At 43.7% G+C, this 11,646-nt stretch overlaps 1 protein-coding gene across 1 annotated transcript in view; it reads left to right on the plus strand.

Annotated features, from left to right (window-relative positions):
- Window positions 1-11,337, plus strand: part of GLS (glutaminase) — a 59,760-nt gene extending 48,423 nt beyond the window's left edge. Inside the window, exons 15-18 of the mRNA XM_036386695.2 lie at window positions 6,460-6,521; window positions 7,452-7,528; window positions 7,680-7,743; window positions 8,101-11,337. Coding sequence (XP_036242588.1) covers window positions 6,460-6,521; window positions 7,452-7,528; window positions 7,680-7,743; window positions 8,101-8,257 — 360 coding nt within the window. The 3' untranslated portion in view covers window positions 8,258-11,337. The remainder of the gene's footprint in view (window positions 1-6,459; window positions 6,522-7,451; window positions 7,529-7,679; window positions 7,744-8,100) is intronic.
- Window positions 11,338-11,646: the final 309 nt, after the last annotated feature.

Genomic DNA, 11,646 nt, shown 5'->3' on the forward strand with positions numbered 1-11,646 from the left:
CCTCCTGGCCCGAGGGAGCAGCGTGCTGCTGGGATGTGCAGTTTGGAAATGCCACCTGATGGATTTTCCCTGTGGAGCTTTGCTGTGTCACCCTCGGTGCAGGTGGCCCAGGGAGGCAGCCAGGCTGTCACAGGTGCAGATCAGCTGTGCCCAGCACTGTGGGGGTTAATGGCATGGAGAAGTGTGCCTTGGGGACACTTCCAGACAGAGCTGGGCTGGCTGGATATTAGGAAAAAAATTTTCACTGAAAGAATACTCAAGTGCTGGAATGCTCTTCCCAGGGAAGTGGTAGAATCACCATCTCTGGATGTGTTTAAAAAAAGACTGGACATGGCACTTGGTGCTGTAGCCTAGTTGAGGTGTTAGGGCATAGGTTGGACTCAATGATCTTAGAGGTCTCTTCCAACCTCCTGATTCAGTGATTCCTTGGTGGAGAGCTGCAGGAGTGCATTCCAAATGCTGTGCAGCTCTCCTAGGGCTGGGAGCCTCCTCAGGAGCCTGGGGGGACATAACCCAGAGCCCTGCTTAGCTGGGACCCGTTCTGAGGTCCCAGTGCATCAGGCCCTGGGGTTGGTGTGACAGTCACATGTCATTAGGTGCTGAAATTTAAATCCCAGTTTATCTCTGCACCTCTGTGCCACGCAGGGGAGCGTTTTTAACTCTGTTCTTCAAGCCAGTTGGCCAGAAGGACAGGGTTCCCTGAGAGGAAGCGTTGCATCCCATTTTAAGCACAAAAAATAGGATGTGAGAGAAGAGTGTGGTGCACGTGTTCTCTCAACTAGCTCTGCTCTCTCTTTTTAACTCCTCTTGTTGTATTTGAAAGTCTCCTGTCAGCACACTTGGTCTGGTGCACAGTAAAATTCAGATACAGCAAAGTTCCTGAGAAGCAATACCCATTCACACTGGTTTTTCTCAATATTTTGAACATCTCTTCAGAAGGCTAACCTGTGGTTATCCCTAAATATCATGGAAAGAGTGTTGGAAAGTTTAGGGGAGTTGTTTATTTATCCTTGTTTGGCTTGCCTTGAGCAGTACTACTATAAACTATAGAGCTTGAATATATTGCTCAGCCACCTGGAGAAACATAAAGTTGGAAGCAATACTTTTTTGTTCAGAATGTTAATTCTGTAACATTTTCAAAGAAATTATAGAGGGCGGAGCATTCTCAGGAAGCAGGACATGGTAGGAAATTAAAATCCAGATTCACTGACCTTTTTAGCTAAGAGCTTCTCATGGAATTAATCCAGCTTTGAGCTAAATTAATTTTTCCTGAAGGATTTGCTTTTTGTACATGCACAGCTGTTTGGCTTTTCTCTCCTGACCCAAGTGCAGTGCGGGGCAAGGCTCTCCCTGCCGTGCTGGAGGCATTGCAGCCATGGCAGAGCAGGACAGAGCCCTGTGGTGACAGGGACACGTGGGCAGGGACAGAGCAGTGTGCTCAGCTGCTCGGGCTGGGCTCCTCCTCGAGGTTTGGCTGTTCTGCATTAATGATGAAGGCAGTGGGCAGAAGGTGTCAGGCCGCTCTCCCTTCACCACGAGGCTGTAGCAGTTCATTTCCATCTCTGGGCCTCAGTTTCCCATCTTAGTGCCAATAACAATGTCAGGGTGCTGTCTCTGAAGTGTTTGGAGAGGTCTTCTGTGCATGGCATTAGAGCCATGCAGTGGTGGACACCCTTGTCTTCAGTTTAACAAAGTCCTCTACCCTGGTCTCTGTTGAAAGAGGAGCGATTCTATCTCAGTCTTGTGTGGGCATTTGCTGTTAGTCATAGTAAGATTATTTAAATAAGTCTGGATATGGGTGTGAAGCTCAGGTAGGAAAGGCTGTTTTGTTACAAATACTCCACCAAGGCAATTCCCACATTCCAGCCAAGCCTTTCAGATCAGTTAGATGTTGTTGAAATTTCACTTGCAATAACTTCAGCATATTTATACTGAAGTTAAACTTTTTTTTTTTAATTTAGTTTTTCCTGTTGGTACACTGAGATATTGAAAACCAGCCCTGAGGCTCTCCTGTCATGCCCAAGTCCTTTCTTTGTGCTTGCAGAGAAGGGGAGCACAGCCATGCACTTGCTGTGTGCTGGGCCACGTGCTCCCCTCTGCAGTTCCTCTGTCCCTGTGCATCTGCTCACGTCAGCACTGCTGCTTGAGGGAAGCTTTTCTGAAACTGTCACCATAACCAGGCTGGAGATGTGCAAAATAACTGCCACAGGAAAGCTTTGGACTAGGAGTCACTTTGACACTGAGTTTCACTTTGTAACTGGCTTTGTGGCTCACTCAGTTTGTCCATTTGGGTTTTGGAATGGTGTTTTTGCTCTTTCATTTTTTGCCTTTTCATCCCCTGTGTTTATCTGAAGTATCTGCTGCAGTGCTGTGACTTCCTGCTGCTCTCAACTCTGGCTGTTTCCTTGCTTTAGCTTGACCTCAGTGCAGTTCTTGAGCAGCAGCAGTCTTGATTTTTCTTTCTTGAGCTGCTCACATGCTGACCCACACTCACAGAGCCATTTATTGGAGAGGTACCTCTGGAGACATTGGTCACTTGGCCACCTCTGATATGAAGCAGGACTTGGATCCTTCATAGCTTTGTCCACCTGAGTCCAAGACCTCTAACACCTCCTAACCTGACAGTGAAACTGTGTTTCTGATTTCTACCATTGAGTGACATGAGTATTTCTGAGGAACCTCTCCTTACTGGGTTCACTGCCTGGATGATGAAGATTAAACCCAGTGCTGAGGAAAGAGTGCAGAACAGAGAGGGTCTCATTGTAGCTGAGTGAGCAGTGCTCTGTGCTGTTGGTGTGGTGAGAGGAGAGCTGCCAAGTCCCTGTGCTTCAGTGCTTGCAGGTTTTCCCTCTTGTTTCACAAAAGGTGCAGCAGTTTCTGCTCTGGGTTTGGTCCTGCCATGCAGCTGTATGGCAGTGTGAGATCCATCCAGCTCCTAGAAAGCAAAGGGACTCCATCCCTTCTCCTTCTATTGCATTTTCACTGTTAGGGAACCTTTTCCACATGCAGTAGGAAAAGGTTGTGAAAAACAAACTTTGTGTTTCTAAACATTAGGGAAGCTTGTGTTCACCAGTGCAGTTATCAGAACACCAACACTGAATGTTCATGAACCACTTGTTTAGAGACTCTGCCAGTGAGTTTCTCACCACTTAAATTAGTTGCCTTGTGCCCTACTTAGTTTGAAGGGGTAGAGCTCATCTGTCATGTTCACTATTTTTTTTCTCCCCAAAATCGTATGTTTGCTGCTGCCACTTCAGAGTTTCTTTTGCCTTTTGCTTTATTTTTTTTTTTTTTTTTTTGCAATGAACCTGTTATTTCAAACTAGTACTGTGACTTTTGGGTAGAGAATTTGAACTTGACTTTGTGGCAGCCTAAGTGAGATTCTGCACAGATACAAAGCTTATGGCAGCAAGTGCTGTTCACTTAGTAAAGTTTTTCTCACTGTAAATGACAACCTCTTACATAATGATTTAGTATATATGCTGCTTTGATTAATATCCTCTTGAAAGCTGAGGAAGACCCATGAGATGCTTGTGGAGATGGTATATTCTTACTTTGAGTTCAAAATGTATTTTGTATTTGCAGTTTCCTAAATTTTATTGAATTCACTTTTTACGTGAACTCAGTAAAACTTCTTTTTTTCATGGCTGCCTTCCTAGCAGTTTCTTTTCATACCTTAGGAAGTTTGTTAATTTTTTGGCCTGGTCTATGCTGCTGTCACAGTAGGGTGCAGTTATGGGGTCAGGGTGTGTTTTGTTGGTAGCAAATCCAGTCTAATTCTCCCATAAAATCATTGAAGTCTCTCTTAGGAGCAGGAGGAAGTTGTCCAAAAAGGATTTTTTCAGCTATGATGGCCACACTTGGCTTATTCTAGTTTGAGTTCACCTTTGACCAGCTTTGGATAATTACTCTGCTAATAATTGTCCCGCTGAATTTGCTGTGTTTCTCCTGCTTTTTGTATCCCATTACTTTTAATATTGGACACAGAACAAATTTCCTTCTGAGGTAAACAAGCAGAGATCTTTTTGTCTGGACTAGTATTTGTTTTTGTTTTGATCTATCAAGAAGTTCAGTTTTAAAGTAAAGTAACCTTTGATTTTACTTTATCTTAAGGAAGGAGCAGCTTTGACCTCTCCCAGACTGCTGAGAGATGTAATCTAAGGTGATTGTGTTACAAAGCCTCAGGAATCTCCAAATTACATTCTGTCACATGTTTATAGAAAACAAAAATCACTTTTTAGCAAAATGTTCAGCTGAATCAGGATTCTGGGTTCTGCCTGCACTTGGAAAGTTGTTTTTTGAAGCAAGGAATGCGCTATTTTTATTTTATTACTTTAATATATATTTGCATTTCCCAGAAACATCAAGAAGCCCAGCCAAAATGGTCAGTTAGCTCTGAAATGGTTTTTGTGTTAAGACAGTGTGTCCTTTGCTCATCCCAGCCCCTGAAAAGGGGGAGTATTCATCACCTGTAGGACCATGGGAGTGCAGCCAGCCTGGAATGCCTGACTCATCTCGATGAAACGCAGAGATTATCGAGCTAAATTCCCCTTCACACCTGCACTCCGCTGTCTCCGTGAGAGGGTTCGGCAGTTCGGGCTGGCTGTGGTGCTCCCCGTGGAAAGCCCAGGGAGGGCGTTTGCGTGGCTGCTGCCCTGAGCTGGCCTGGCTGATGCAAGTCCGTGTGTCTGTGTGTCCGTGTGTCTGTGTGTCCGTGTGTCTGTGTGTCCGTGTGTCCGTGTGTCCGTGTGTCCGTGTGTCTGTGTGTCCGTGTGTCCGTGACCCTGCGCGGCAGAGCCCAGCCCTGGGTGCTCCCAGCAGCTCCGTCCCGAGGGGCTGAGCCCTGGCATGGAGCTGCCATGGCGTGAGGGCTCAGCTGGGGTGCCTGGATCTGCCTCCCGAGCAGGCCCCACTGACCTGCCTGGCAGCCCTGCTCACTGGGTTGGCTTGTGGCAGAAACCCTACACAAAGAGATCTTTGTGGGGGGAGTAGAATGACTCCATGCCAGCCCTCTGTAAGGCTGGAGAGGAGGGTGTGGGGTGAGATGTCAGGTTTGCCACAGCTGAAGGTTGTGTGGGGTCAGAGCTGAGGGAGCCTGAGCCAGGGGCGCAGCCTTTGGGGCCGGTCAGGTGTAGGGACAGCCCTGGGAGGGGAGGGAGTCCTACAGATCTGCACCCTACAGCCCCCAGAGTGCAAACTGCAAAGGGGCTGCAGGGGTTTGTGGGTGCTGCAGTGAGGGTGGCTCTGGGTCCCCTTTGCATTTCCATCCTGGCCTTTGTGCCTCCTTCTCCTTCAGTCTCTCTTTGCCTCAGTGCATATTTGAGGTGTAAAAAAACAACAAGCAACTCCAGGGCTTTGGTTTAGAGGAGGCACAGATGTTGGCTACTCTGTGGCCCTGTGAAAATACGCCAGTGTTCTTGCAGAAATCTGTGGGAGACTTGCTTGTGGGTGGGGATTTCTCTTTTGCTTGTTTCTCCTCCTTGTTGTAGAAGGTCAGTGCAGCATCAGCTCCCTCTTTTCTCTCTGTTACTTGGCTGGTGGCAGCGACAGAGCTTGATAGACTCAAAAAGCAAAGCAGCATTTAGAAAGTTTACTGGAAATTACTGGGAAATGGTGCCTAGAAGTGGCTATGTCAGTTTATGGAAGAAGCTGATGTGGATACTTAAAAGCATCTAGTGTGTAATTTTTGGCACTTGTTAAAACCTGCAGAGTTGTTATAGCCAGGATGTATTAAAAATATGCATGGGACAAGGTTGGTGTACCCTGACAGTATCATTTCTTACTAGAATAATTAATACAGCTGAGAAAAAGCACTACTTAGCAGAGACTTTACCTGTGTCATGCTTTAAGCCCATATTTATCTAAAAAGATCCAACTTTATCTGCCTGGAAACCTTGCTTGTTATGTAACAGAACTGCTTTAAATGGGTTTTTTTTTTGAGCAAAAGTGTGTACATTAGATGTATGCAAGGATAATCTGTATACACAGAAAAAAGGGTAACATTTAAATAAATTTATGTCTGCTGACATAGATTTCTCCTGGCATTACGAATCTTCGCAGTTAATAACAAAAATAATCCTACTTTTCCAGAGTGAATTTGTCTTTTTGAGGAGTTCATGGTTTTATAAATTGTGCAGCAATGCTGCCTGTGCAATTCAATACTTGGTGTCATTGGGCAACTGAAGAGAGAAACACACTTTGCCCATAGAACAAGGCTCATTTTTTTTTACCACAACAGAGCAGAAATTCATTGGTTTTAGTTCTTTTACTGTCCTTAAGGGCTTCAGCCTTGGAAAGACAGACCTTGCAGTACTGGTAGCAAAGCAGGCTGTGCTGCAGAATGTGGTCAGGCAAGGGGATACAATTCACAAGTTCATAAGCACTGGACCAACTGGCCCCACTGGGTTTTCTTCTTGAGGGAAGAAGATCAGTGAACTGGAATTTAATCTCTCTTTGTAGGTGAAGTCTGTGATAAATCTGCTGTTTGCTGCCTACACAGGGGACGTGTCTGCACTCCGGAGGTAAAAACCACTGGGGGTTTGGGAATAGGAGGAATCCTGCTTGTTTTGCTCCTGCTGTTGTTATTTATTTGTTGTTATTTATTTAGGAACATGCACATGCACTTTGTCTCGTTTGGGGACATTGAGTTTGCATGAGAGATTGAATATGTTCACCCAAAACCCAACCAAAAGACCCAAATCTAACTATCAAAAAGGTACCCTCACACTATCCTGATTCCCACTGTGTTCCATTTCTTTGGATCACAGTAAAAAAATTTCTTTTTTTTAATAGCAATGGCAGAAAATCCTGTCTATGCTCTCACCTGCTTTAATATTCAATTCTGAAAGTGCCACAAAAATTCAGGTTGGAAAATGCACATTGTTATTGGACTGGTTAGGACATCTAGCTTTGCTTTTGAAATCTGGAAGAGAATCTGGCAAAATTTAAGGTAATAATGGTAGTCGACTAAATAAGCATTAATTTGGCTAGAATATATCTAAATATAATTAGTGGGTGGGGAAATCTATGGTGTGTAGTTTAACTCTGCTGTCCCAAGGAATCATAGTGTGAAGCAAGAACCCTCCCAAACCCTTAATGCTGCTCAGGATTTTCAGACTTGAGAGACTTCCTGGGATTTTCTCACCTGGTATAAATTTACTTTGCTTTATGTGGCTTAGCTTGTCCATGGACCATTTTAGATCAGGCATGTTGACTGTTATGTTTTCTGCAAAGATGTTTTAATTTTATTTGTGACAACTAAAGAACAGAAAGGAATTTAAGGCACGAAGCTGGTTTTCAAAGCCAAGCCCCTTTCATTATCAGCCAAGATACGATGTGCTCGTGGTGCTGCTTGCATCCTCTTGTGGCAGGGTGATGTTTTGTAATGTGCTTCAAGTTACCTAAGACTTGCCTCTGCAATCTCTTTTATTGTATTTTATTTTGTTTTTAAGGTTTGCTCTGTCAGGAATGGATATGGAGCAAAGAGACTACGACTCACGGACAGCCCTGCATGTGGCAGCTGCAGAAGGTACTGTCTCCTCACACAGCATTTGCTGTCTGTCTGTCTGTCTGTCTGTGTGCTTTAGCACATCCTTGCTGTCTCTGTGCATAGCTGCTTTTGTCTGTACATAAATGGATATATAGAAGTACACACCCTCACAAAGCTGCTTTTCCTGTAGGACACGTGGATGTTGTTAAGTTTCTGCTGGAAGCGTGCAAAGTGAATCCTTTCCCCAAAGACAGGTGAGTGGTTTTATTGCTGGTTTGGAGGGAAGATGCTCCACTACCACTTCCCTAGTGTCTGTGAGGAGATGGGCCTGTCAAATAAGAGTGGAATGTGTTGAGCCAGGCCACTGAAGCGGGGGAATGGGATCCTGCTGGTTCTCTGTAGGTTCTGCAGACTGAGCAGGAATGAAAAATGAGCCACTAAACCCATTATTTCAAAGGTTATGCTCAGCTTAATGAAGTTCCACAGTTACTGAACTGAATGGGGTCTGTGTGCTAAGCCATTAGTGCAGAATGTAAAGAACTTGATTTGTGGTGCTTTTTGGCTCTGCGCTTAACATGCTGATCTTAAAAATTCTGTGCTGCTTTTTGTAGGTGGAACAACACTCCTATGGATGAAGCTTTACATTTTGGACACCATGATGTTTTTAAAATTCTTCAAGAGTATCAGACCCAATACACGCCGTCAGAGGATAACAACGACGGGAAAGAGAACCGAACGGTTCATAAAAATCTGGATGGCTTGCTATAATCATCTTCAGCTAGATCCTAAGAATCAAATCACTTACCTATTTAATTGTGGTATGCATAAGTAATGAAGAGCGTGTGTGTTTCTATCTGATAGTGGTATATATTTTACAGAAGTCTCTGTTACTTCAGTGTTACGTTACAGGAGTTTCTATACGCACAGGACAAATCCAATCTCTTCAAAAGAAACAAAACCAACTAAGAATCTCCCTCCATAATGTGAGCAATATTACCTCATGCTGCATATAATTGATGTATAAAAATATTTAGCTGTTGTTGGCTTTACTGTGCACTACTTAATTTATTTTTGTGTTCTATGTGAACTCTAGTCTGTGGTCAGGAACTTTTCTGCTGAATTTTTGTTTCTTTAGACCTCTGTTTCCAGTATGGCCAGGATGAGCCAGAGTACTGTCAGGTATGAGCGTCAGTGAGGTTTTTTGAAAGCTGAGGATGCTGATGTAGATGTAGGCTGGGTGTGTTAAGTAAGGATCTGCACTTATCTTTGGGAAAAAATAGAAAAAAAGAATTCCACACAACCTTGTTTACATAATATAAATATCACAGAGTATATAGGTGACACTTGTCAATGGTCTAGGCTTGTTCTTAGAGATAGTCTTGTCAGGGAATGTGTTTTAAGGTTTGTTTGACCAAATGGTGTAGGGGAGTGTGACGTGTAGCTGCGGTGTGTAGTGGGATTTGTGTCTTGGGAACGTTTCTCTCAGTTCCCTTTGTCTTGCCTCCCTCCTCTCTCTCCACGTTCAGCTGCTAAAGTGCTTCCCTGTGGCCAGGGAATGTGGGTGCTTCCACTCCGTGCAGGTGTTCCTTGCAGGTGTATTTGCACTACCCCTGGGGGGGCTGGCAGGGGCTGCTTCCTCCTGGTGGCTGCACCAGGAGCCAGCCAGGGCAATGGAAGTGCTTGAAAGGCAAAGAACCAAACCAAATACAATCTGAGCTCATTGAGGCTTGTGGCAAGGAGCACGGATGGAGTGAAACAGCTTTAAGGAGCATAGAGCCAATCAGAACAGGAGCAGAGCAGGAGATAAGCCAGGTTTTGGGTTATGTTCTCTTCTTGCACTGCCATCAACCAGGGAGCAGGATATTGCATCACTGGGATTCCCCTGGTGTAGGACAGGAGTTCAGCACCAGGAGCACAACTGAGTAAATGCCTTTTGTGGTGAATGGTGGCATTCATTGTCTTGCCACTGAAGCCAGCGTGGCACGTGCCCTGTTGTGGAAAATGTAGGTGCAGGTATTTGTAGTTCACAAGAGTCCAATATTGCCACAGCTCCCTGTCCCATGTACAGTTGCTTCTGCCAGTAGTGTGGCACAAAGCCTCAGAAGTGGGCAGTCACTTCAGATACTCACAACACACTACAGTTGTTGGACGTAGGCAAGGATTTTAGCACAAAAGTTTTAGGCAGGAATCATTTAGCACATGGAAAAGGAGATTGTGCTTGAGAATTGTGTATATGGTGGTTTTTATCCTAGCACGTAGCATACAAGTCATTAGTAGATCTCAGAGGTCAAATTTTCTGTGTTTTGGCACCAAAATCTCCTGAAATCATGCCCAAATTCTTCCTAGAATGCCCAAGCACTTTATAAAGATGATCTGAACCACATTACCCTCCTTTAGCAATGAGGACACTAAGGCTTGGAGAGAAGTAACTTCTCCAGAGCGACCCAGCAGGTCAGTATAGTTGAGAATAAATCCTTTCAAGTTCCTGTACAGTCTCTTGTCAAAATGCCATACTGCCTCCCTGCAGGGAGGACAAGCCACATGGAAAAGTGCTTGGTACTCATCACAAGCAGTGACTGTCTTCATCATGAAAGAGTCTGAAAGTCTAAAGCCCTCAAACAGCATCTCGAAGCTGGCTGGCATGGTTATCAAACACTTTTTCTTAAGAATCCTCCTCTTCTTGAGCTGGTTGGGTTTGGTTTTTGTTTTTTTTTTTTTTTTTCTTGTTCTTTTTTTTTTTTCTTTGTTCTTCTGAAGATCAGCTATTTTTCTGAAGGCTTTTAACCCACTCTCTTCACATCCTGTGTCATGGCCACCCCTGTTGTAAACAAGAACGAAATGAAATGGCCTCTGGCTCTTTGTTGAGCCACATCACTGGGTAGCACAAGGCAACAAAATTATGAGCTTCAGTGTAAAGGAATATTTTCAGATGGATCCTAGTTCAAAATTATGGATTTCAGTGCTAATCCTCCCTATTTTGCCCCTGTTACAACACATTCTGTAGCTTCTCAGAAAAATACCTGATGTAGCTTTATTTAACTGACATTGTGTTGTTCAAACTGGCATTTTAAACACAGGTATATTATATAGTACACATGATATAAACAAACCAAAACCAAAAGGATTGTAACTGAGCTAACATTGAAGATCATGGCTGTCCCTAAACTTAATGCTTTCATACCGAGTGCTTTTAGCCAGTCCTAGCTTCAGTGCATTTTTGCTGGTTAGTTTTAGTATTTTCTCATTGTGAGAAGATGGATTATTTTGTAATGTCCAATTCAGCGATGCAGCTACTTAGACATGGCATTCTTTATAAATATAAATATATGCAGTACTACATTGGTTTGGCTGTTTCTCATTCATGACACTGACATGTAGATTTTCCAGTAAATAGCTTTTGGTTATCTTATCCAACGCTGACTTCCTTATGCTCCAAAGAAGATTCCCCCCACTCCTTTGTTTTTATGTCATATATGTTTCTTCTGTATCACAACCTAAAATCGTTCAGCTAACTTAATGCTTTGTACTCAGAAATATTGTGCTAGTCTTAGCATTAATTAGCCTTTGTGAACAAACTGTATTGTACCAGATTTTTTGCTTCAGAGCTGGACTATCCGTGACTATACTTACTGGCAGTGTACTTCTGGTCATTGTAACTGACTGGGCTGATCTTGACTTTTAGATTCTGTATTGTGGGGACTAGACAGTGATGAATGTATTTCTAGCAGTTTCCCATGAATGAATCTAAACTTGAGCTGTACTGGTTCTGAAAATGAAAGTTATTTATTTTAAGAAATAAAATCCAGATAGTGTTGCTTTTTACAGCATAATAAATGGAAATACCAAGATGATGGTGGTGCTGGTGGGTTTTATTGGTTATCTGTGGGAGTGCCATTGAAATAAGTCCTCAGGTGTGGGAAGGCTGTCCTGGAAAACCTTCTCTGGTCATTTCCATTGTGCAAAGCATACAGGAAATCAGAATGAATTTCTGTCATGTAGCCTTTTCCTGATTTTTTTGATGTTTATTTTGAAACCTACATTTCCAGAGCTATGTCCTTTCACTGGTGGTTGCTTTTTGTTAATGCTGGAATTCTGGCCAGGTACTCTGAACAGGTCAAGCTTTCTCTTGACTCACTCTGTTGTCCTTCTTCACACCA

The sequence above is a fragment of the Molothrus ater genome, chromosome 7 (assembly GCF_012460135.2).
Source record: "Molothrus ater isolate BHLD 08-10-18 breed brown headed cowbird chromosome 7, BPBGC_Mater_1.1, whole genome shotgun sequence".
NCBI classification, from domain to species: Eukaryota; Metazoa; Chordata; class Aves; order Passeriformes; family Icteridae; genus Molothrus; species Molothrus ater.